The sequence below is a fragment of the Copadichromis virginalis genome, linkage group LG14, assembly GCF_057382275.1.
Source record: "Copadichromis virginalis isolate Kocher_CV1m ecotype Utaka linkage group LG14, C_Virginalis_male_GT1.1, whole genome shotgun sequence".
Lineage (NCBI taxonomy): Eukaryota > Metazoa > Chordata > Actinopteri > Cichliformes > Cichlidae > Copadichromis > Copadichromis virginalis.
In genome coordinates, this window is record NC_140631.1 from 23,188,914 (window position 1) to 23,215,093 (window position 26,180).

A 26,180-nucleotide genomic window follows, 5' to 3' on the forward strand; every position below is an offset into this window, starting at 1 on the left:
CAATGACAGTAACGTATTCTGAATACTTTGGATTATTTAATATATTATCATGCTTTTTACAACAACGTGAATGTACTATTGCTGTGTGATTTATTACTGTTACTGAAGGTCAGCGACTTCGAACTGTAGTAAAGGGACCTCTGACTAATACGGCGGGGTCCCTGTCGGCTGGTAGCCGAAAAATAGCTTTACTTTGTTGTGTGGGTCAACTTTTCTTGCGAGAGACAGAGAGAGGCGTTGAAAGGCTGCTCCAACGGAACTTATTGTTTCGGAGGAAAACACGAACACGGTGTACAGTCGAGTCTTAATAGCTTACTTACAACTGGGCTCGTCAGGCTCTCTTCTTGGCTGCAGTGGTTATTATTATATTTACATGCTTCCAGCTCCCGTTTTTCCTCGATGACAACTCGTACCTTTCCACTCCCCTTTTTCTCCCTCCTTGCGCTCACAGACCCATAACGTGTATGGCAGTCCATTCTCCCTGCAACACGGACTACACTGCCCATGAGGCTACATTCTTTAGAGCTATGCTTGTAGCATTCTGCCTGTTAGCTTAGCACAACAACAACAACAACAAAAAGGCGCTCTCTCACCCAGGAAACACACAGTCGCAGAGAGAGAGAGAGCGTCGCCCTGTAACCATGGCAACCGTAACGCTGCCGCCTGGAACAACAGAACGTAGCTGTCAAACAAACCCAAACAGTCCTGACCCGCGACAATATCAAACAGGAAAGTACCGCAGTGTAATCCATTTATTTCAACAAAGTAACTGTATTCTGAATACCACCTTTTTAAACGGTAACTGTAATGGAATACAGTTACTCATATTTTGTATTTTAAATACGTAACGGCGGTACATGTATTCCGTTACTCCCCAACACTGCAAGTGAATCATGCACAAAACAGAGATTTGAATGGAAAACTGTTCTTGAAGTACACAGATAGAGAGAGGGTTGTGCAGGAAGTGCGATTTTATTGTGGTGGAAGCAAAACAGCGAAAGTAAGAGGGAATTCATGATGGTATTTATTAAATGTGAAGTGTAATTTTGATCTTCTTTTGCTGCTTGTTCAGTCAGTTTTGGTTGAAGAGTGACAAAACCTGCAGCTTCAGAATTTGTGAGATGTTGGCTTTCAGCCACAGCGGCATGTTGGGCGAGAAAGCCGACAACTCACAGATTTTGATGTGTTGGGGCCCGCACTTTGTGTTTACATGTTTGTGTGGAATCTGTTTGCCTGCTCTCATTTGCTGTTTTAGCTGTTTGGTGGTTGTTGAAATAGCTTTAACCTGAGATTCTGGCGATTCTTACAAAATACATATTTATTCAAAAATCGATTCAAGATTTAATGAATCAATATCGCATTATTTAAGCTATAATTGATTTGAACTGGAAAATCTTTTTTTTTTAACCCACTCCAATGAAATATTCACACCAGGCCATCTGACAACAACAGCCATGCCACATTTATTCATCATTCTTCCTCTGTTTGGTTTCAGCAGGCTGTCTTGAGGATGTTTGCATGTCTAAGTGCTTTGAGTTGCTGCAAAAGGATGATTAGATTTGTGGATTACTGCAATGAATAGTGGAACAGATGTACCTAATAAAGTGGTTGCTAATTACATGTAGCATGACTTTGCTGGTCTATACATCATGCTTTGTTCTCAGATTGCCTGATTGTATAAAGTTTTCAAAAAAAACTACTCTACATTAGGCCTGTGTAACCAAGGTAACATCTGACCCCACTTCCGGAAATCCCTTTATTGTGGCGGGAATGAACTCTGCATAAGTTTTGGATCAATCTGCTGCATCTCCCATGCTCTCATCACTGCTGCTGCTTCTGTGGTTGGTGTGCTTGTCAGATATTGGATTGGAGGAGCACAGCTAAAAACTTTTAAATATTACTCTTTCTGGGTCACAAAATAAACTTTTAAGTTATTTTCAAGCAGAGGCGGAGCCAGACATTTTATACACCCGGGGCTTAGCCCTAAAAGGTAGTATGCATGTGAGATGGGGGGGTGTTAGAAATGACTGAAAGATTTATTTGGCTGTGTTTTGAGTTTTGTTCAAAAAAGAATGACTTCATATAGGGAAAAAAAATCACATATGCAGGACACCTTAAACTAGTTTGTTAATCAAGCAGCAAGGCAGAACAAATCAAGACACGAGGACTAAACCCCAATTCAACCAGATCCAGAACTGATCGGGAATTAAAACAGGACTACAACAGTTCAAACTCAGGACTACTTTAGGACGTAACCAAAACAGAACCAGAATCAAAACTGTGAAAATCATCATAGACCTGCACTACACTTATTTTTTAATTCTACCAAAGAACACTATTTCGATTGAGAAGTTTATATAATTATTTAGCCTTGTTGTGCAAACAAGCCTGCATAAATTAATAAATATAGAATTTGAAAAATAACAAACCTAAAAAGAAACACTAGGTACGAGATACACGTTCTGTTGAGTTTTGGTAAACAACCATGTGACTAACATGTCTGTCTCACCTGCTCTTGTTCCATCTCTGTTCTGTCCTCATTCTCTCTCTCCCTCTCTCTCTCTCTGCTCCTCTCTCTCTTCCTCCCTCTCTCTCCCTCTTTGTGCTGACAATCAAGCCAAACACCAACATCATCAAATATGCAGTTGAAACCAGATATTTACATACTCTTCAGATAAAAACACAAATACTTTTTTAATTGTAACATCAAATCAGACTAAATGTTTATTTTTTTAGATGGATAAATATAAAAAACATATTTGTTAACTTTAAGAGTAAAGAGAGAAATTGTCTGTATTCCTTAATTGCAAATGGCACCAAATTGTATTCAAAATTGAGCCACACTTATGGAGCTCCACAATTCTTTTCCTGGTGTTTTGGTTGACATCTCTTGATTTTCCCATGTCAAAGAAACAGGCTCTGTGTTTTGCCTTATTCGCATCCACAGGTGTGCCACCAATTTACTCACATGGACTCTACTAACCTATCAGAAGCTTCTTCAGCTCAGAATGGAATCGTCTGCAGTTTTCTTATTAATTAACAATAAACTTAGTGTACATGTACTCCTAAATTTGATAAAAGTGATAAAAAAAAATAGCTCTCTCTCTTTATTCTGACATTTAACTAATTCAAAAGATATTTCAATATTTATTTATCTAAAACAAAAACGTTTACTCTAAATTGATGTTTAACAGTAAAAAAAAATCTTCTTGTTTTTTCCATAAAGTGTATGTAAATTTCTGGTTTCAACTGTGAATATACTGCTGTGTGTTGAAATTCCTCTTGTTTTGCATACAGATATACTGAACAACATACTACTGTATATAAAATAACAATAGAAATAAGGGGCTTCTTTCAAAGAAAAAACTCAGGTAAATGTTAAGTTCATCAGTAAATGGTAAATGGCCTGTATTTGTATAGTGCTTTTACTAGTCCCCCCTAGGCACCCCAAAGCACTTTACACACCCAGTCATCGACCCATTCACACACACATTCACACACTGGTGGAGGCAAGCTACAGTTGTAGCCACAGCTGCCCTGGGGCAGATTGACAGTACAGTACATAACTGAAACCAATTTAGAGTGCTTTATTAAGCCGTGGAGGGTAACAACTGAAAATATCAAATAAACACACATGTAAGCTAAGACTTTCTAAAAAAAACGGCATTGTTGTTCGGCTTTTCACTTCGCAATTTGTTGTTTCACTCGAGGAGCAAGTAACATAATATGGGTCAAGTGATCAGTTTGATATCAATCTTTTGTGATACACAGTCATATTTACATTATTTGTACAGTACGAATGATTTGCTTTAGTAACTGGTAGAGTTGGATGTCTTGAGACCGGTCTTGGTCTTGGTGTCTCAGATCGACATAGTGGTCGGGAGATTTGGAGTCAATAGTACACCTTAGACAGGTTGCCAGTCTGGCGAAGGGCTAACACAGAGACACAGACAACCATTCGCTCTCACATTCACACCTATGGGCAATTTAGATTAATCAATTAACCTATCCCCACTAACTGCATGTGTTTGGACTGTGGGAGGAAGCCAGAGTACCCAGGGAGGACCCACACAAACACGGGGAGAACATGCAAACTCCATACAGAAAGGCCCGGCCTGATGGTGGAATTGAACTCAGAACCTTCTTGCTGTGCAGCAACAGTGCTAACCAATACGGTCTGTAGCTTTTGTTTTATACAGTTGTCAGTCAGGCATCTAACTATGAAACAAATTATACTCCAAAAGGGGTTCTGAAAAAATTACCCAGGCTTAAGCCCAGTAACCCCCCGCCCATGCGTTCCATCGGTACAAGCTACCACCACGTGCAGGTATCTGGGAAATAAATTCCCTCATTCCTTTTTGGCTCAGTTTTCCTCGACAAGGGAATTTGACAAGTGAAAAATCCCCAGTTTCCTACTAATTTAGTGCAGCAAAAAAAACAAACAAAAAAAAACTGCCTCATGATTAAGTTACTCTCATTTCTCTATCATACAAGTAAACACAAAAGCAACGTGTTGTGAGAAGTTTTATTTGATTGTGTTCTGTGAGTTTTTGTGCACATCACAAAGAGGATTTTAAATGTTTTGTTGCATGTAGTTTCATGGTTAACATTTTACAATTACCAACATTATTTACAGTTGATTCCAGTTCATATAAAATGTTCACACAAAACTGCCCGACTGTGGCACGCACTTAACTTCAAAGGTGCCACTCTCTCTCACACACACAGTTTAAGAAAAATAATGTACAAAAGTGTCTCCCTACACAGATGTCAAGAAATCTCTTCTCAAACTGAAAATCAGGGCACATTCTTTAGAGAACACACCTGTATTGCTTCAAACTACTGCCATGTAAAGAAATCACAGCGTGAATTTCCAACCCAGGAGATACTTAACAGATCAAGGATCCAGCGCAGTGATTTGAAATGGTGCTGCTGGGGACTGGAGCCTGTTCCAGCTGTCACTGTTCCTCACACAGTGACAAAAGGGTCTCTGATGGACTACCAACACAAAAAACTTCAAACTCATAATTATCTCAATCACTGCAATTTAAAATAAGTCAGGAAAGATATAAGATTATAAAACCTTTATATGGTGTGGTATGGGTGTTTTAGACAGTCATGAATGGTCAAACCTGGTTTTCATTCTGTGATCAAAATATTTAGTACAAAAAAGGCAAAAAAGCCAAATATATTCAGATAAAAACTCAAATCATAAAGATTACACATAGTGATCTGTGATCAAAAGGTGATGGACACAAAAGTAGTAAGTTTCCATATACAGAAATTATCTTGCAAACAAACTTATTGTTAAAACAAAAAGGAAATAAAAATACATTCTTTTTATGATTACAGATTTAAAGATTCATTGTTTTTTGTGGCCAAAAATTAAGGGTGATTCTTTCCAATTTGTGCAAGTCCCTCCAACCCACATCACCCCCCACCGTACATATATCAAGTCCACACTCCACTTTCTGGTAAACATTTCATTCAAGCCTTGTAACATTCTCCCTGATGGTTCCACTCATCTTTGGAAGGGAGGGGGCGGCAGAAGAAGGAGGCAAGAAAAAAAAAAAAAGTTTCTCTTTCACTCCACCTGAGTATAAGATGGATCAAATTCCAGTATTATGGTATTATATTTCCAGTATGTTACTTTCAGCCACACATTACAGCCTGACTGAGACTGTAAACTTTATGGAAGCCAAGGCACAGAACTGGATTCAGTCTCCCAAAGGCTTGGACACAGAGAAATAACCTACTTTCTAATTCAAAGCCGTTATAAAAATAAATACATGGTGCTCACAGACATTAGTGAAGAGAAACAAGGAAAATAAACGCACTTTTATCTAAAGTTATTTGGACATTTCGGCTTGATGTCTCAGCCGGGCAGGATGTGTGGTCGTCTTACAGGATTCTTGGTTGGCTCGGATAACAACAACAACAACAAAAAACACAAAACAAAACAAAGAAGCAAGCTGCTGTAAGGGCTGGATGACGACAAAGGTGGAGTGAACCACTTTTTCCACCCTCCTTTTGTTAATTTCTTCCTTGCTCCATATGTTGAATAAGTTGATCAGAGAAATCTGCAAGGAAAAAGAAGAAAAGCAGCCCCTGCAGTCCAGACACTGACAGGATGACAGGGAGAGGGTCCTCAGAATATACTGGTGTAACAGAAATAGTCTCCATCCCCTTCATACTGGCCATAAAAAGAGATGGAGGTCAAGTTCATGGTGGTCCTCGTGGGTCAGGTGTTTGATCTTTGGGAGACAGCGAGGAGGGGGCTGAGCTTCAAATAAAACACTTAGCAAACAAAAACTTTTGCTGTGTTCCTCAGATTTTGTTGGCATACAACGTCTCCTCGTCGCTTTCGCTTTCGTCCTGAAACTCGTGGGCAAGCAGGGACTTTTTGGAGCCCATAGAGGTGAGCCGGACCTCGTCGTCATAATCGTCTCTGTGTTGGCGCAAACGGTGGAAGCCATCTTTTTGGCGATTAGACTTAGCGGCACACACGCACCAGATGATGCACGCTGTCACCACCAGTGCTGTCATGGTGGCGGCTGTGGGGAGGAACAGAATATTCATGCATGACTTGGCATTATGTATACTTTGTTCTTAATTTAATAAAATTACACTCTTTCTCAAAAGAGCTGAGATCTACAGTAACTGCCAGTGGATTTTACCACCATTAAGACTTAATTTGAAATACATAATCTACTGAAACACTGAAAATCTATCTTGTTCATGAACAAGGAGCATAATTCATGCGACGTCAGCTCTCAGCAGGTGACAAAAAGCTGCATTATAAGACATGCTTACCTGCACTGGCTACAACAAACTCTCTGGGAAGGCCAAAGATGTTGTTGTCCATGTCAAACTCTATGATGATGGAAGTAGCAGCTTCAAAGGAAGATACCACGACCTAAAAGATAGAAGAAATATTTAAAAGTTAGATAGCAGAAAGTTGTCAAACATAAGAATCACTTCTCTCCTGTAGTCATCAGAGGCTTCTTAAAAAAGTCAATGGTCATGTCAATCAAGGCTCTTCAAACAGATTTCCAGGATTTCACAAACAACTCAAAAGATATTTGAAGCATTTGGACCTCAAAGTTTCATTAGGGTTTTTTTTTGTTGCTTTTATTAAAGGACTTAAAACTTGCAACAAAAAGAAAACATCGAGCTGTTTTGTCAGAGAGGTAAAGTGTTTTTAAGCACTCTGCTGAAGCTCCTTGGAAGTTGGGCTTGTTAACTATCTAATCAGCAAGAGCTACTCGCAGGTGCGCCTGCTTTGTATAATCTGGTGCAGGTTGTGTCTGATGTCTGAAAAAGTGCTAAAAATCTCAATTTACTCACCCCAGAGGTAAATTACAAGAATCTCAGGACTTACTTTTTGCAACCTGCTTGATTGTTTTCAGCAGCAAAGAAGCGATTTCATGATCCAGTGTAAAGAAAAATGGGAAAGCTGTACTTAGTTAGGAATTAAGGATTAAAACCACATTTTCAGACCTTTTTTAGTGATGTTGACTGAAAATACACCAAGGAGTAAGTACCTTAATGGTTTCTTCCCCCCCCAGTAACCGTATATTTTTGTTGCAATATATATGATAAACACACAAAAGAACCTGAAGGGGCACAACCAAAACTGACACCACTCTTCTTTGCAGAGGTATGAGATGCGTCCCTATGGTCTAAGGCAGAGTATTCGGTGTCCTAAGAAATATGGCGAGACGATTAAGGAGAGAAAATATTTGCTGGCTCCAGCTTACGATTTGCACCTTGTGTGGGAGCAAAAAGAAACGGACCACAAAAAACCCTTGGATGACAGATATATAAGGAATGCCGCCGCTCTTCCAGATCTTTTAGACCTGCCACGGAGCAACAGAGTTGTCACTACTGAAGAGGGAAACTCCAGTGACGAGCTCATGATCCACGGTTTCACAGTGCGAGACTACCAGCAGATTTATCACTCGGTGGTGGATCCCTTGCTCTTTAAGCCATGCGGGAAGCTCGCAGCCTACAGTCTGGATCTTGGACACACCATCAAGGAAAATCTGTTTAGAGAGCTGGCCTACCCCATGCTTCAAATGGCAGAGCATCCAAAAGGAAAGGTGGAGGTGATGGAGAGATTTTGTCTACTACGTCCCACACCTTGCATAGATATAGACCATAAATGAGACCTGTAGTAGAGTTATTCTTATTTATGTGTCTTTATGTTGCTTCATTTTGTTCATCTGCAACCCTTGCGTGGGATGATTGTAATAATCATATTTCTAATGTTTTTGACTAAAAGCTTCAAATGTTTTAAATGAAGCTCCTCATGATAAACCTCTGAACAACAAATAATTACCGTGTGTGCGTCTGTGTGTACAGCAGTAAACTATTATATTATTCTTCCTGCGAGCGAGTACATTCTGTTGAAGACAGTACCTTCTGACGCTGGCGTTGGTAGCCTTCAGCAACTGCTTCAATATTGTGAGTGCCAGGAGCTAGCAGGGCATGGAAGTAGCCACCTTCCACAGTAAACAGTCTCACTCCTCCGTTCAGTATAACGATCGCCCCAACAATTGGTTTTCCACTCTTGTCTCTCACTATGCCTCGCACACCTTTATGGATCTGGAAGGAGCAGAAACAAAGAGAAATGCGTGGCTGTATGACAGTTCATTAAAATACAAACTATGTATTACAGCAGCCATAACTTGTAAAATAAATAAATGTCAATGTCGCTGCAGTTGCCTAATAAAATCATGCATCATACCTCTACCAACATGCTTAGCAGAGACTTCTTGTTCTCAGTCCAGAGTGTGGCCAGCTGCTCAGCGGGAGGAAACAGACAGCAGCCAGTGTACACTGTGATTTCTGGACAATGGCCAAAGTCCATATTGAAGTCCTGGAAAGGAGATGTGGACATAAGCTGATGCATTTCCTATGCTTTACTTCTCATTTTCACTTGATCAATAACTCCAAATGAACTTCAAGATTCTCAGAATTGTCAAGGAAGTTTTCAAAACAAACACTCTTGACTCCATTTCCAATTAAATATGAAGTAGTGCCTTTTGTTTTTAGATTGTACACAATGACATGATGGATGCCAACTTAATTACAGAAAATGACAGCACAGACACACACTTACCTTCATGCTTCCCAGATGACTTTGTCTCTCCGCTGCTCTCATAACTCCATCTGGGATGTTGCCTAATGAGTAAAGCAAAACTTGGCCATTAACCACTTATTTGCATGACCGACATGACAAGCATATGTAGCAGTCGTATGACTTACTCTGCCCATTATTTGAACATTCAGTGTTCCCAAGGTGCATTTTGGGGTGATTGCTGGCATAGACAGTTGCCAAATACTTCAAGGTGCCTTCATTGTCAACTGAAAAACAAAATAACTGATTCAATAATTAAACAGTGAAACCAGCGATTTTAAGGAAACTGTTTTCAAATGATTTATTTATCTGCCTGCAATGGGGAAAACATGGTTCTGCCATCAGCTCTACAGACCATCAGTTACATCTTTACTATCACCAGGGGGCAGTGTCACAAACAACTGGTCTGTGGGCTGCTCTCACTTGTGCGCTTGCTGGTCCTGCCAGCGACAGAGAGGAGCAAAGTTATGAGATAACAAAGAGCTGAAGTGAAACAGAGTGATAAAACAATGAAAAGTGTCCACTGCAGCAACAATCTGTGCTTCACCTTCTGTATTTTTTTTTACTTTGATATCTTAGTCTCCAAGGTGTCTTGACCACTTTCATTTTTCCAGCCTAGTTTTCAACCAGTCAGCATTCAACCTATACATAGGCCCACATACACTGACGTGCTTGTTTTTTTGTGACTGATACTGAAAGGCACTGACCACCCCCGTGTTTGGAAAACAGTGCATCTTTTGTAAATCACCCATAAAACTAACAACACCTATGAGCGCTATTTGGATATTGGGTCACATGCTATTTTTCCCTGTTTAGTAAATCTTGCCCACAGATGAGCTACAGCAAGCGTTGTTGGGTTTCTGAAAAGGCCCACAAGGGATGTTTGTCTCATTCACATGTCACTTTCTCCAAACTCAAACAATTTTATTTTAATGTTTCCTGAATCTCATATGTGTGAAAAAGTGGTGCCCAGTGTCACATTGCACTCATGCAGCATCAGCAAAGAGCTATCCTGGTGTTCTCAGATTTTTATACACAATATACTTTTGTTTCTTGTCATAGTGGTATTACCAGTCTGGACAGGCTTGTCATAAGGATAAGTGGCAACAAGGGCGCCTCCATCAAGGGCTACAGACAGAGTGAAGCGGTGGCTTTGAATGAAGTTCATCATCGCTCTGGTCTCAGGTTGGGGATCCACCAAACGCTGTGATGCGTTGCCTGTTAAAGAGGACAGACAGAATATCTTTTTTTTTCTTTTTTCTTTTGTAAATGGTACATGTAAACGTCAACCATTTCTTTTTTACATTCAAAAGAAATCTTGACTTGAAGAGCTGATCTTTTAAATCTGTTTTTCATTTCAGCTTCACACATGCAGAAATCAAGACAACTGACCAAAGAAGTCTGTGTCCAGGTCCTTGCCATGAGCGTTGGTCAAGCCCTGGGTAGATTTGCACTGCTTCTCAACAGCCTGTTCTCGTCCGTCAGGGTTTACAGAAGGAACAATGAATATGCGAGTCTCGTTGATCAGCTGGAGAAGGATAAGGAACAATTACAGTCATATATTCACAGGTACTAAATGTTCATTGAGAAATAAATCAAGCTTTGGCTCCCTTAAAGCCAAAACGAGCTGATAAAAATGCTGTTGTTATAATAATAAAGAGGTCTTAAGGCACACCTTGGTGATGGCTGGGTTTTTGCCATAGTTGATGCACAAGAAGGCAGCAAACTCCAGCAGCAGCTCTGTCCCCACTGGGGCATTACCATGGATCCCTGCTACAAAGCGAATATTTGGCTTGGACGGTTCAGATTCTCCTGGTTTGTTAGAGATTTCCAAAGCCCATATGGTCCTATACTCCACACTCTGGCCCAGGCTGGACATAGAAAAGAAAAAAAAGAAACAATATAGGTCACTGCAGTAAAATAAAGACTGGTTCAGACTCACAGTTTAGGGGAAAATAAAATCTTCTTACCTGTGTAAATATGTAATGTGGGGAAAGTTAAGCGTGAGGCCTCTCAAGAAAGCCGACATCTCTTTGGAGGGTCGGTAGCGGAAGTTGCTCTCGGTGGCTGTGTTTTTCACCAACTCATCTAAACCCTGGCCTACAGAGAGCTCCTTGATTAAGCTCTGAAACTCCTTCTCAGATGGGTTCTGTGTGGGTCGGGGGCCACTGGAAGAATGACGGTTACCCTCTGACCGCACAGATGTCAGTCTGAAGTCCACCACCTCCACTCGATCCTTTGAGACTGTGGCGTAGATCGTCACAGGCTTATAACTAGACAACATAACAGAATAACAGAAATAAAGGTCGCAATAAGACAAAAACATACTGAAACTAGATTTCATGTGGCTACTATGTTTTCCTTCTGAATAAAGCTGTTACCCATGAGCAGAGGCAGTGATAGCGTAAGTCCCAGGGACCAGCAATCTCCAGTAATCTCCAGTCTGAGCTGTAGTAATCTTGTGGTTTATCTTCTCGACACTAATGGTGGCATTGGGAATTCTCCTACCATCCCACATATCTGAAACTGTGCCCTTCACCCCAGTGTGAACCTAAAGACGCAAATGCCCACAAAAACATGAGTGAATGCAAAACTACGCTGAAGGTTCAGGATAATGTTGAGATCTATGTTTACTACCTGGTGTATAAACTGAAGCAAGGATCGCCGGTTTTGATCCCAGTATTTTGGGAGGTCCTTGGCCAGAGGATATTTGACACAACTCAGCTCAATTGTCACCTCGAAACAGTTTGTGTTTATGTAGTTCCAGTCTTGCATGCCACCTGGAAAAAACATTCACTCCTTTTTAGAGTCATATCAAGAAACTGTGTGGGTAAATAATCTGACAATTTCATAACAGAACATAAAAAAATAATTAAAAAAAAGTTATTGTGAAAAATATAAAAATTAGGGAATTCTTTTCTACATTAAAAATATACAATTTACACATTGATAGAATAAAAATCAAATTTTCTTTTATTCCGGTGAAGAGCCCAAAACCTACTTTAGAACTACAAGTCACCATAGTGCCTTTAGGCTGCACTGCGTTGTCTCAGGAACACTTTTTTCCCTGCCTTCTTGCCAGAAAACATAGTTTAACTACTACTGATGCAGTGCCAACACTCTCTCATGCAAATAGCTGACCACTCTGTTACTAAAGACATACTGAGGGCAAAGTAGAAAACTATCCCTCCGGTCTTACCAACAAAAAACTGAAATCTTCTCTGTAAAAACTGAAAGCTGAGTACCCCAGGCTAAGAAGGAGAAAGACCACCCAGCTTGGTATCAGCGCACATCTTAAGGGCGGCATACGTGACAGTATAGCAGCAGAAGTGCACATAACATGGGGTATATCTGTGAAGGCATCATTAATGCCTTTCTTTCTTTCCTTTCTTTCTTTGCCAGGAAGAATTCAAGTAGATCTTAATTAAGGCTAACCTCTTATATAAAAGGGTTGCGTGAATTTTTAAAAACATGGAGTATGCCAAAATTAATGAAAGGTGTAAGCATACCAGGAACACTATACCACTGGGCACCATTGGTTATGCCATCCTTAAAATAGTCATTAGGGTACAGGTCCTCACAAGGGTGTCCTTGGTGCATCAGAGGATTTTCCTGCATACAAGTAAAACCAAACAATGATCACTGTTGTTGTCAAGTTTTCAAACAGTCATTCCACAGATTTCAATGAGCTTCCATTAGTACTAAAAGTTGAAACTATAAGCATCAGGCTCAAACAGCTCCCACAGCAACGGTGTCCAGTTACCTGTGAGTAGGCTCTAGAGACCTGCTGAAAGACCTCGTCATCAGGCGACTTGCTGTAGTAACTATTCCCATCTTTGTCATCATCAAAGGGGTAGTTGACCACCAAGGACCCTGAATTGCACAACAAAAATAATACAGCGTAAAACACACACATACACACAAATAATAATATCTGAATGTGTGGGTAGGAAAGAAAATGTAGTCTGTGAACATAAAATTATTTTTTGTTACTAAAAACACTAATTATCATAACCATAAAATATAGAAAATATTTACAAATTTTAACAACACTTAGCAGATCACCACATTCAAAAGCTGGCCGCGACACTGAAACACCACTGTACAGTACGTGCCTCCGTGGAGGTTGGCTGACAGGACGAAAGGGATGCTCTTCAGCCATTTCATCGCAGCTTTAGTCTCTGGCTGTCTGGGTTCTGTGATGTTGGCGAACTGATCGGGAAAGTTGCGGTTCAGGTCAAAATTGTTGGTGTTGTTACGCCCTTTGTAGCCATTTGTATCACCTGTCAGGAAACAAACACCGGTGAGCAGCCATCTACATGCATCCATAACCACAGCATATGCACATCCTCGGCTCCTCCTCCACAACACTCCCTTACATAGGCAAACAACAGTAGCTGTTAGCAAACACAGGATATGCCCTGTCAAACTTTCCCTTAAGTCAGACACTTATGTATGACTTCATACACTTCCTTTTGTGGACACTTACGTGCTCACAAAGGGAAATGAAAGCTATTTTAACACAGACGGCATAGCATGGAAGGAGATAATATAATTCTGCCGAGAAGAACAGCTACTCCTCATATGTCTCTCTCCAGGGTCAATTGCTTCTTTCTTTGTGACCACTAAAGATATCAAGTATACACCAATGTGGTGCGGTCAGTTTGTAATGCAGTTTCATTAGCAAAGGCAGTAATTTAATAGTTGCCACAGACTCAAGGAACGCTTAGTCAAATTACTGTTTAAGGCCTGTAAGGTTACACCTTACGTATCAAAAAGCCATAAGTAAAGCCTGTAAAGAGCTCTACAGAATATGCACATGACCCTTTTACTTACCTTCCTCAGCTACCTCGTAGCCATCGGGATTCATCGAAGGCATGATGTGAATGCGGGTGTTGTTGACCAACTCGGTGACCTCTGGGTCAGTACCATAGTTACGACACAGGTACTCTATGAGGTTGAGCATTAACTCGCGACCCACCACTTCATTGCCGTGCATGTTGGCCACATATTTAAATTCTGGCTCACCTGGGAGAGTGTAACAGACAGAATGATGCTCTCTGGTTTGCATTTGATGTTTTTCAAGATTTACTGGTATAAAAAACAAAACATTAAATCAAATATCATCACATACCATGCTCATGAGTGACAGGGTTGTCTGAGATGACCATCACATACAGCTCACGCTTTTCTACAGACTGTCCAATAGAGTAAAGATGGGTAATAGAAGGAAACTCGCTGCTGTACTTCCGTAGAAACAGCTCCATGTCTGCATAGTTGTGATGACGGAATTCCTGTGGCTGGTTGGCCAGTTGGTGTGAAGTTGGAGAAACAGAAGTAACCACCGGAGTCTGGGTGGAGCCAGAAGAGCTGGTAGTGGAACTGTCTGGATGGCTGATGGACTGCACTGAGGTTGTAGCCACAGTGGTGCTGCTACCTGCTGCCTCACTGACCACAGGTGTCAAGGTAAAGTTAAGCTCTTTTGCCTTGCCCTCAGAGACCTCGACACTGCTGACTGTCACTGATATGTACCTGTACAGTGAAAGAAGCACATGTTGAAGAGATTTAATCTGTTATACAACACAACTTTCCACTGAGTGTACCAAAAGAAAACCATTTCTTTTAACCAAGTTTCGATCCAATTATGTACGTCAGGTATGTTTTTTTAGGAGTCATGTAGCTTGCTATGCAGGCAACGTGTGTAAACATAGATTATATTTAGTATTTGTTCTTGTATTAAAGACAATCACAGGAAAATATTAGAGACAGTAAAATGTTATGTTTAAGAATGTTTAAGATACACACTATCGGGACAAAAGTTCTGGCCCGCCTACATGTTACACCTACACGGCCTCCTTGGCAATAGAAACGCATGCAAGTCCCTGGCACACAGTTTTGTGCTGATGTTAATGACGCAGGAAGTTAACAGAAGGTTGGAGACTTAATTTTACGATTCAGTCACTCAGTGACCCTATTATGTAACTTTTTATCCCTAAAGTCTTAAGTAATAAATAATAATAATAATAATAATAATAGTAATAAAGTCTTAAAGTAATAATACCACTTCAATTATTCAAGAGGAAATAAATTTCACTAACTGGTTTGTTGCAACAGTTGTATCCAATTGTGGCTGGCTTAGAAGCTGTTTTTTAGAACGTACAACATAACCTGTGTTAGTGACCAAAACCACTACCAGCATTCATACTTTTGCGTGATGTTTTACATGTTATCCTGTAGTCACGTCTGGGCTTTTATATGCGGTACCAGATTGTTTTTGCCTCATATGAGCCCTTATATTGAGGATATGATTAACTTTCCTTATATTGAAGTGATGTGATTCTCTCAAAAAACTGCAGCAAAATAGCAGCTAGAAATGCATAAGACTATTCAAGAGCAATAAGCCAATCACAATAGCTGTGAGCTTCATCGACAAGAGGTGTAGTTACATTTCCAGGCAGGTACACTAAAGGCGTAGGGGTAGGGTTTCAGTGGGGTTTGCAGCTACCAGCATCATATATACAGGGTGGATTTAAAACAGAAGAACAAATTCTGTCTAGATAGCACACTATCATTCAGTCAACTCCTTAGACTAACTCATTAAAAAAAGCTGAATTCAAAAATACTTTTGTCCATGTAGGGTATGGTCGGTAGATGCCTCTGTTTTAGTGAATAAAAGTTGACCTGAGGCAACATAAAAAGACACACGTAACTTACTACACAATACTGGGTGTTAGTTAGCCCGAGATTAAGAAATCGTTTTGTTTTGCGGGGTTTTAACTTCACATTAGTCTAACTTGCATTACTCTTATATATACCGTATTTTTTGGCCCATACGGTGCACTGTTGATAAACTGGTCTGTTTTCATTCATAAGGCGCACCAGGGCCCTGTGCTTCGTACGTCGCTTACTACATCCAAGATCAAATGAAACATCCAAGACCAAATCATCGCGCTAACTCTGAGCTCGCTATTCCGGTTCCCCGAACACACCTGTTGTTGACGATTAGTATAGCTGGATGAAGTAATGTGAGATCACTGGGTGGCCCAACAGGGGCTACGCATCGATAGTAGAAACATTGATCGGCAACCCTTTGATTGGTCGGCGAAAATGTCGAAGGAGCGCGCTCGGTATTTTTCGGCAGCAGAGCAAGAACTCTTGAGTGAGGGATTTCAGGAGTTTCAGAGTTTAATTAAAACGCAAGGGAACACTGCAAAGGCTGCAAAAGCAAGGAGAGAGGGCTGGCAGAAAGTTGCTGACAAATCAAACTCGTAAGTAATTCAATAATAACAATAATAATGGAGTGGATTTATATAGCGCTTTTCAAGGCACCCAAAGCGCTTTACAATGCCACTATTCATTCACTCTCACATTCACACACTGGTGGAGGCAGCTACGGTTGTAGCCACAGCTGCCCTGGGGCAGACTGACAGAAGCCAGGCTGCCATATTGCGCCATCGGCCCCTCTGGCCAACACCAGTAGGCGGTAGGGTAGATTTATCATATCACACCATATTATCCAATATTATATTATATTATAATATGTTATATTATATCCCCTTTCACATTAGAGCCACAACAGGACCCACTAGAACATGGGAACAAGTAAAAGTGAAATATAAGAATATTCTACAGAATGGTAATATTTATCACTTATATTGCTTGTCGTCTCTTGGAAAGAGACCCTGGAATACTCTGTTTGCAACCAAGAAAAGGGCAGAGCAAAAAAAAAGACAGGTGGTGGTCCTGCACCCCCTCGTCAACAAGTTGGTTAAGTGAATAATACCCTCACGGGAAAATCGATATCTCTCTATGAGCACACTGTCGCGCTGAGCTAAAGGATCCTGTCTGTCCCGCAATATACGCTGAATTCTGAGGACTCTCCTTATCAATCTTGCACCTTCCGCAATGGGTGGCTCGCGTAAACGGACAGGACATGGCTGCGACAGGCTTCCCAAATCCACCTTCGCTTTTATAGCCGTGGTCTCTCATCTTGATTACACGAAGTAATTTACTATTACTACTCTAAAATATGAATTACATCTGTAATAATCACATACATGTAATAGAATGTTAAAAGTACATTTCCCTTTTTTAGGGAATGACCTGTATGTATCTGTGTGAAATCAATAAAAGGATCAAGTGCTGCATTATCTTTAGTTACATTGATGTTATTTATTTATGGTGAAACAGTGGTGGAATATCGCTGTTGCTTTCGTATGAATGACGCGGACATACCTGCGTGGCCGCGATCTAATCCTGTTTACATAAAGTAAACCTGCTCCCCAGCAGGTTTACGCTTACGGCTCTGTTGCTATGACAGCAAGTCCCGGATGGGCTTCGGGGAACCGAACGATCCAGGATCACGCGAAATCGTCAACAATCTCATCCAGCTAACTCACTTAGCGCGGTACGAAGAACAGGCCCCAGATTGTAAGGCGCATTAAGCGAAACAAGCAACAGCATTCGGCCTCCAGCTTCACTGTTTATTTTATGCTAACATAGCTTTGCTAGCGATCACGTAGCACATCATGATATATCAGCTAACCCAACTTCAGTAACCCTACAAATGTCACTGCTGTTTAGTTTTCTGTCTTCATTTATGTTGGAAGTGATAGCAGGCCTGTACGTTTTACTTTTTTCAGAAATCTTTCAGTCAGAACATGCTATATCATGTGTAGGTGGAAACTAGCGAGCTAAATTGCTGCTTCCAACTTCCAACTCTGTTAAATTTTATAAATTCTGTTTTCATGGATGCCTGGATGTTAAACTTAATTGTTACACCTGGTAAAGCAGCAACACTGATCATTTTATTGCAGATGAATGAATTTGGACAGTTTTTAGCTCTCAGTGATGCCGCAGTGTTCGTTTGACTTTGGAACCTGAAGCGGATGACCCAGATTACTCCGCGAGGCTCCTGACTATGGCAGCCGTAATGCTCAGACAATCCATCAAACAGTGCGGCTTCGTAGCTTACCAAAGTCGCAGTAAAACATTTTTTGACTGATTTTTGAGTGCCTTGTAAAATTTAAAAATCAGTTCGAGGTCAGTAGGCACAACCAGAATTCATATATAAGGCACACCGGCTTATAAGGCACACTGTCGATTTTTAAGAAAACTAAAGGATTTTAAGTGCGCCTTATAGTGCGGAAAATACAGTAAGCAAAATCAAGGTTGGTCTAACCCAGACCTTCCCAAAGTGTGGGGGGCGCAGAGCCATTGCAGGGGGGGCGCGGTATGAAAAGGGGGAGAAAAAACCGCCAAAAAAACCGCTTGGACACTGCTAGCAGGGGGCGCCCACACAAGCGCAAAGCAGGGGATGAAGCATAGCTGAATATGTTTCCAAACCAATTTCATTCTAAGCCAAAGACTAGAAAATATGGTGAAGCATATCTGCCCTTTGGTTTCACCTGCACAAGTGCCGAGGTAGGTCTCCCCTGCAGAATTGCTTTTCCCTGCGTCAGGAGCAGCGCTGGGCTCTTCAAATCACGGACAAACAGTATCCCACATTCTTCATTTTTAGTTCACAAACACTTCTCATAATGATTAACTACTCCTGTCATTTTGGAGATGTTAGGTCTTTATACAGTAAAGTTACAGCGGGATACAAATAACATCAGGCTGATCCTGCCACGATTTGTTTCCCCTGTCTAAATCACGTATTCCTCATCCACACATTAACACAAAAAAGAAGTTTTAAAAAAAAATCTCCATTTTCAGTGATTCGAAACACCGTTTACATGTGGACGAAAGCTCCAAACGCATAGAAACAGCTGCGTTTTCAAAAATACCCGTGTAGGTGTGGACGTAGCGTAACAGAGTTAGTAGTTTATTTTATTACTACCTGTAATTTATTGCAGTTTACTTGTATTTGCTTAATTGTTTACTAAATGTTTGAGGTGTGAAATAAACTGCAATAGAGCAAAATATGGGTGTGTATGGTTGGAGGATGTGTTTGTGCGCGTGCGTGCGCACGCGGGGGACATTTTTCTTGTAAAACAAAGGCGGCCCTAGCAAAAAAAGTTTGGGAACCACTGGTCTAACCCAACAAACGAGTCTAAACTCTATCAAAAAAAAACCCTTGGTAGCAATCAGCAGGGAGCAATCTGCAACCTCTGGGCCGTCACTGGTCACTGAACTGAAACTAGAGATCTGGCCCAGCATTAAGTGTTTCCACTAATGAATAACCTCTGTTTGTAAAAAACCTGTTATGTGCACTCACCCTGGAGCCACAGCTGTTATGTTGTATGTTCCTGGTAACAGAAGGCGGTAGTAGTCCCCATATTCCCCTGTCGTCAGGTTGTGGCGAACGCCTGCTACCACAATGCTGACATTGCTAGGGACAGCACCACTAACTGCATCTTTCACATAGCCACGAACACCGATGTGCACCTGGAAGACAGCAGTAATATGAGTGCAAAGAAACCCTCAGTGGTTATAAAATCACTGGTTTGACTGAAGTTGGTATTAATCTATAAAACACTTGTAATAACGTGATTTTTTTAATTCACTGAAAATACCATCTTTGTGGCTTTAGGCTAATTTTTTTTTTTTTTTTTTTTTTTTTTTTTTTTTTAAATTGTATGCATTTTCTTAAATGACCATTATGATTTTCAACAAAAGTTAAAGAACCTTACACTTGGCTTAAGTGGAGAAACTGCATGACAGAGATGTTGACTGTGCTATTATTCTTTTATATAAACAAACAAAAGACACATCTTATGGACAATTTATTTCTTATGTACCTGTTCTATGTAGGCTAGCAGGGATTCCTTGTTTAGATCCCATTCCCTTTGGAGCTCAGAAGCAAAAGGGTATTTGCAACAACTCAGCTCCATGGTGATTTCCAGACAGTTTCCATGAATGTAGTTGTAGTCCTGCATCCCTCCTGGATAAAAGAAAAAGAACATAAAAAAACATGTACATAAAAGCACAAGTTAGAAACAGCTAAATCGATATTAAAGTCACATTTAAAAAGATGCATGCAAATGATGCAAAAATTACATATTCTACATACTATGCTACCCTGAACGGTAATCCAGCAGTGCCAGAACTGTTTATTATACAAGAGGATCTGTCTGTAAAAGTTCAAGACTGTCTTTGTCCCCCTCAGTGCCAAAGTTTACAGAGGGAGTTAGTGTGGCAACAAGCCCCGACATCTGGGGTTTGCAAGGCACCTTGCAGTCCAGTAATGCAAACAGAAACACATACAGAAGGGCAGGCTGTTCATCCCTGTGGAACATGAGCAGGCAGTCAGATGCTTCCTGGCTGCAAGGTTTCCATGACTCCTGGCTTGGTGGCCCCGGGAACCAAATGCAACAGACACTTCTGCCCCCAATCCTGTATGCCAATGATGTGCGGCTGCTTGCCCTACCAAGTGCCGAGAGTTGTTGGTTTGTTGTTACACATTTCATTGTTTCTATATGGGCTTCGTTTCTCTTTTTCCCCCTCTGCCCTCATCCTACACAGTTGAGCCAGGGGGTCTGTCAAAATTTCTATAAACCAGCTTACACCAGCCTCAGTGAGGAAGATGCAAACCACAAGACAACAGAAAATGCTTGCACACAAAATTTGTGATGCACAACAAAGCCACATGCAAGTAAATCTGAGAAGGAAAATGTACAAAAAAAAAGCGTATGGAAAGCCCCTACCTTGTCACAATACTCACCACCACTTTAGTCTACACTACTTGCAATCATTTTCTTAAAAATACTACTTGCTTGTATAACCCACTGAGTATCTTCCAAATAGCCCTACTGCTGACCATTTTATAAACCTGGTCTGCTTGTCTGTTGTATTATTGGCTTTACTATGTTACAAAAAAAACACAGTAATGAAAATCTCAATGAATCTCTTCCACCCTAAAGACAGATGGTGATATGGTACACTCAACTCAGAGAGCAGCCTTGGAAAAATACAAGTTATTCTGAGTCATCCCTCGTGAAGCGACAGCTGTTTGGCTGCCCGAAACTCAGAGTGTCTGCCAGTTCACTCAATGGAAGCTGAAAAGGGACATACCAAAACAAATGCATTTTTACGGCTCTATAACCTTATGTTCGTACCAACCACTGAAAGATTCCCTTTCTAATACACAGTCATTGCATAAGATGAGGGTCAAAATATAGTCATCATTTGTGTGTCTACATGGTATAAACACAAAAGTTTATTTTGTAAAGGGGGTTCAACAGTCTAAATAAAGAATTCCAAAGACTCCAAAGCTAGTCTTTAATACAAAGCTTCCTTCTTGCTGCAGCTAAACAAGTAAACTATCTGAAACTGTGACTTTTAAAGCTACCAGCCAGATTTGACTTTTTAATAGGAAGCATGGCCTCTGGGCTTATTTGGAATATGGGTGGTGTATTTAGATGTGTCAGGGTAACGCTTTAATCACTGTGTTCACAACAGAGAGAGTAGGGGCATTGTCAACCAAGCAGCAAACAGGTCTTAAAATCTCTCACCTGTTAAAGTAGAATAATTGCAGTAAGTGGCATTCCCCTGTTTCAACTATGTCTAAATCCAACTGCCTACAACAACATGACAAAAATAAGAAGCTTGTCTTTGGTCATAAGATGTTAGCCAAGTCTCGCTGTCTTTCAGGCAAATCACTTAAAGCAAACATCCTGCATATGCAGGAGTTGGATAAACACACAAAAAGGCCTAGAGCAGCCCCAACCTTACATGTCCTGTCTGTACCGGATCCAGTGACACACCCTGAACTCAGAGTGCTGATTTAAGAAGCTGAGTCAAACATTTAAGATAGCAACCCAGGGCATAGAGTATAAATGTCAGGTGACTGGGTTTTTTAAAAGTGTGGTTATAAGAGGCGTGAGTGAACTCAGACACTGGCAGAGCAGTCAGATAATCGTGGCTGTGGAGCGGTATTTTCATGCAGTAAAATTAGATTCAGGACCTTGTTCTCTTGTAAGTGTCTATGCAGCGACGCGTTTCTTTCAGCACAGACAGCAACTAAATGAGCCAAAAATATTTCAAACAGATAAGACCCTGGAGACAGCAACGCACATCATCAATAACACCAGATCTGGTTACATGAACAAAACACAGTTCAAAAGTAAGAGCACGCGAACAATAGACCGTGTCAAACGATTATAGGTCATGATTACATGTTATGCACAATTATTATTTCAAGCTCTGACTCCCAAACAACAAATCCCTTGTACCTGATTCCTGGAGCTTTGCCTGGATGACTAATTACGTCACACAATGGCCTGACTGCTTCCATCATCTGCCATTAGTCCGGTTTTAGTCGTGACATTTCATCCACTGTGGCATGGCAGACAGATGAACCCATTGTCAATTCAAAGGTTGTTCTTGGCACCTCCTTCATCAGTGAGATATGAATACTATCGCTGCTAAGAGGTTCAATAAGTGTCTCATACTAACAATGTGAACCTCCACAGAGTAAATAGTGGATGTTTCAGTCAAGGATCCATAATATTTAACCTGAACATTAATTTTTCTTTCACTGTGTTTCTGATAAGTACGAGGATATACTGCCTGCTATTTAAGCCTTTAAGGTGATGATTTAGTGTTTCCTTTTCTCTAAGTGGTAAACAAATATTGTTCCATTTAATGACAAACTGAAACAAGAACAAATAGTGCTTACTTTTAAGCCATCTTTATATTCAGAGTTTCACTGCATAGACTATAAAATCAGCTGGGAAAATACAGGTGCATTCAGTCAGATGTATCTTAAGTATTTTTGCTCAAATAGCTGGCTGACAGACACTTTTATAAACATAACCTTCTGATTAGTAGATGACCTGGCTCTACCTACAGCCACCCAAGTAAAAAGAGTAAACGACACGCTAGTTACACAAAGCTTGAGTTTAATCAAAGCAGTTAATCTGGTTGAGGCAAATCCACCGCTAACCTGACATCTACTACAGCACAATACAGAGGAAGAGCAGTTTGGTAACCCGACGCTCCAGACACATCACCAACTCCCAACCCCTCAGACAAGCCAACAAAACAAAGGTTGAGAGGAGCATGCTGACTGAGTTTCTGGCCCTCAGGTTCAGAGAAGAGCTTGTTTTCAGCCTAAATTACACTGAAGTCAAGGAAACAAAACAAACTGCTTTTAGTTTGGTTCATGTAAGAAACTGATACATGCAGTGTATTGACAACTGAAAAGAGTCAGCCCACAGAGCCATAAGAGGCCTCCAGCTCTAAAATGTTGCATAATTACAGGCTTTGGCAGACACAAACACGATGAGCAGTGCACTTCTGGTTTTGGAGTAGGGTCAAAATCCCGAAGCACTGTAAGCACTTAAGCTCTTTGTGTTTCAAAAGCACTAAGCATAAGACCTCTATTCTGTTATATGTACATGTATTAAAGAGGCTGTGAACTGGCTATCATGTGTTAAACAATGCAGCGAAATAAATGAACCCTAGATGAACACTGCGTTATAATGTGTTTTACAAAGACGTCTTGCTACTAGAAATCAGGAAACAACTGTGGGAACTTTTGGAGGCAGTTATTGTGAAGTTTTATCTAAATTAATTTTAAACTCAATGATCACTGGGACAAAAAAAAAAGGAAGAAGAACAAAGAAAAAAAAGAAAAAGAACAAAAAAAGAAAAAAAAAAGCTTACCCCCCCACTGAAAATTATTTTTCAACCGCCATCTTTGCATGAATTGTTGCATGGATTTTGGAATGCCATGTCCCGCTATTATAACGGCTCTGTTTTAACCAAGCTTATATTTAATGAAGAAATAAAGAGCCTTAAAGAAGGTTTACTACGTGCCATTTCTGGAATGTGGCATAATGTTTTCTCTGATGCAAATGCAGATATTTTGCATGCAATCTATCATGGAAGAATCTTTAAAAAAATCTTTAAACTTCACAACATAAATAGTTTGTTTATCTGTTTTAAGTGATGGTGCTGCCTGGATACTCTATATCTGCACTATCCTTCACATCTCTAGAAGATTGCTTGCCTGCAGTGCATGTGTGAAGAAAACTGAAATAATCTCTAAGCCAGACCCTTCAAACAGCTTGCAGCCTACATACAATGCAAACAATGCAGCTGTAACAGAAAACATTCAGCTTGCAACCACACTCACCTGCTTGGCAAAGTAGACTTTCCAGAACAATGACTAAATAACCATCTTACACAACAATCAGCTTTCATTCAAAGAAACAACATACCGGTTCCACTGATCTCCATGCCTTCACACACACAAAGTGTCTCAGTTTGGACTGTTATGTCCTTGTCCAAAAACAAACAAGGACATCATACGTTTAGTTCTAGCAGAAACAAATATTATATGATTAACGAAGCTCAGTTTATTCAGCTGAATCCAGTGAGATAACCTCATTTACCCTGATAGATTATTGAGGGCGTTCTGCCCCGCACAGATCAATAAGAGCAAAGAAACTTGGCTGTCTTACCTGGCACGTCGTACCACGCCGCTCCATTAGTAATGCCATCTTTAAATGTTTCTTCTGGCATATCAGGACAGTGAGGCTTACCGGTCTTCATTACAGGGTGGTTCTGGGAATACACCAGGGCCAGGTGGCGAAACAGACCATCGTCCGCCGACGGGCTGTAGTGACCTTCTTGATCGTGGGAGGCTGAGTCATCAAAAGGGTAACTGGCAACCACAGTGCCACCATGCAGGTTCCCTGACAGCACAAATCTAAGGAGATAAAGACAGATTTATATCACTAGCTTTAAAGCATAAAATTCACAGTGCTCCAAACTCTTTGTTACCATAACATTCATGTCTCTACTTGCCATGAAGTAAAGAAAGAATCTAACACTAAAAAGACTGTCAGCCTGAGTTATGAACAATTGACTTGATCATGTTTGACTGCTGACACATCAAATTATTCTTGGCTGAATATCATGAACAACTATAAAGAATAAGGACTTTAACCAACCCCAGCTTTAACGCTAGAAAGGCTCAACATATGGACATGTACATTAAATTAGGATGAAACTGTGAACCTTTCTGTATAAAAAAGTGATGATGAGAGAAATGCCTATAATGTAGGATGACCTGAGGTGCATCCCCCCTTTGCAAAGAGCTGTGAAGCTAGTGTGACAACTTTTACTCTGTGAACCTTGCACTTCCTTGTGAATGATGGAGTTGCTCTTTGATCTCCACAACTAGCTAGACAATAACTGGAAACAGATTAGCTAAAGTATCAAAGCCACACGAGTCAAAACCTCAAATAGCTGGACAAAAACATCTGGTATCTGCGTGTTTAAAACAAATAACGCCAAAAATACTGACTTTTTCTCCTGGATCCATCTCATCACTGCCATCACCTCGGGGATATTAGCTGGATCCACGGTGGCTTTGTCGAACTGGTCAGGAAAGCTTCTGTTTAGGTCCTTATTTTTGGCGTTATTTCGACCGCCGTGATCACCACTGCAGTCCCCCTCTGTGGACTTCTCAAAGCCGTCGGGATTCATGCTGGGCATGATGTAAATATCCGTGCTGTTCACCAGTTCAGTGATGCGCTCTTCCTCCCCGTATTTGGTTAGCAGGTACTCCACTAGGTAAACCAGCACCTGTCTGGATATGGTTTCGTCGCCGTGCATGTTCCCAACGTATTTAAATTTAGGTTTCCCCAGTGACTTCCTGTCGGGGTCCCTGGTGATCCGCATCACCCACAGCTGCCTGCCCTCCACGGACTGCCCTACAGTCGACAGGTTAGCTATGTGAGGGTATTTCTGGGCTAACGACTGTAAACGTTTTGTTAGTTCATTATAATTGTAGTATATGTCGTAAGTTTCTACCGCTTCCTCCGTAGAGGCTCGGGCGCTTCTTGTGCCGAGCAGTCTGTCGTCGCCAAGAGACACGACAAAAAGGAAAAGAAAGGCGAAAAGTGACACCCGTAGTTTCAGCGTCATCGAGACATGTTCCCAGTTAGCCACCATGTTGACCTGTCTTCTACTTCTACACCATCCGGAACTGCTAACTGAACAACAAACACTACACTCAGATATTTTGGTATTTGGCTCCGCACGGACGGACGTCTTTCCGCTGCCACAGTTGTTCTGGCCTGCC

The 26,180-nt window shown here is 40.9% G+C and overlaps 2 protein-coding genes across 3 annotated transcripts; one reads left to right on the plus strand and one right to left on the minus strand.

The window, feature by feature from the left end:
* Positions 1 to 4,511: 4,511 nt before the first annotated feature.
* Positions 4,512 to 26,174, minus strand: cpda (carboxypeptidase D, a). 2 transcript variants are annotated; one of them, XM_085429967.1, is made up of 21 exons: positions 25,401 to 26,167; positions 24,553 to 24,800; positions 19,885 to 20,027; positions 19,362 to 19,531; positions 14,277 to 14,674; positions 13,979 to 14,170; positions 13,258 to 13,425; positions 12,906 to 13,015; positions 12,652 to 12,754; positions 11,780 to 11,922; positions 11,524 to 11,693; positions 11,113 to 11,415; positions 10,818 to 11,013; positions 10,535 to 10,670; positions 10,214 to 10,360; positions 9,271 to 9,369; positions 9,125 to 9,186; positions 8,750 to 8,881; positions 8,422 to 8,607; positions 6,814 to 6,916; positions 4,512 to 6,554 (listed from the first exon to the last, which is right to left on the minus strand). In XM_085429967.1, exons 1-21 carry the CDS (start codon positions 26,048 to 26,050, stop codon positions 6,328 to 6,330), a joined length of 4,086 nt encoding a protein of 1,361 aa, XP_085286093.1. In that variant the 5' UTR covers positions 26,051 to 26,167; the 3' UTR covers positions 4,512 to 6,327. The 2 variants fall into 2 exon arrangements, with proteins under 2 accessions (XP_085286093.1, XP_085286094.1); XM_085429968.1 differs by lacking the exons at positions 4,512 to 6,554; positions 6,814 to 6,916; positions 8,422 to 8,607; ... (1 more) ...; positions 9,125 to 9,186; positions 9,271 to 9,369 and adding an exon at positions 9,376 to 9,582 and having other exon boundaries at positions 25,401 to 26,174.
* Positions 7,668 to 8,177, plus strand: LOC146693953 (uncharacterized protein C22orf31-like). Its single transcript, XM_085429971.1, is given in 1 exon segment — positions 7,668 to 8,177. A coding segment is annotated over 1 exon segment (510 nt).
* Positions 26,175 to 26,180: the final 6 nt, after the last annotated feature.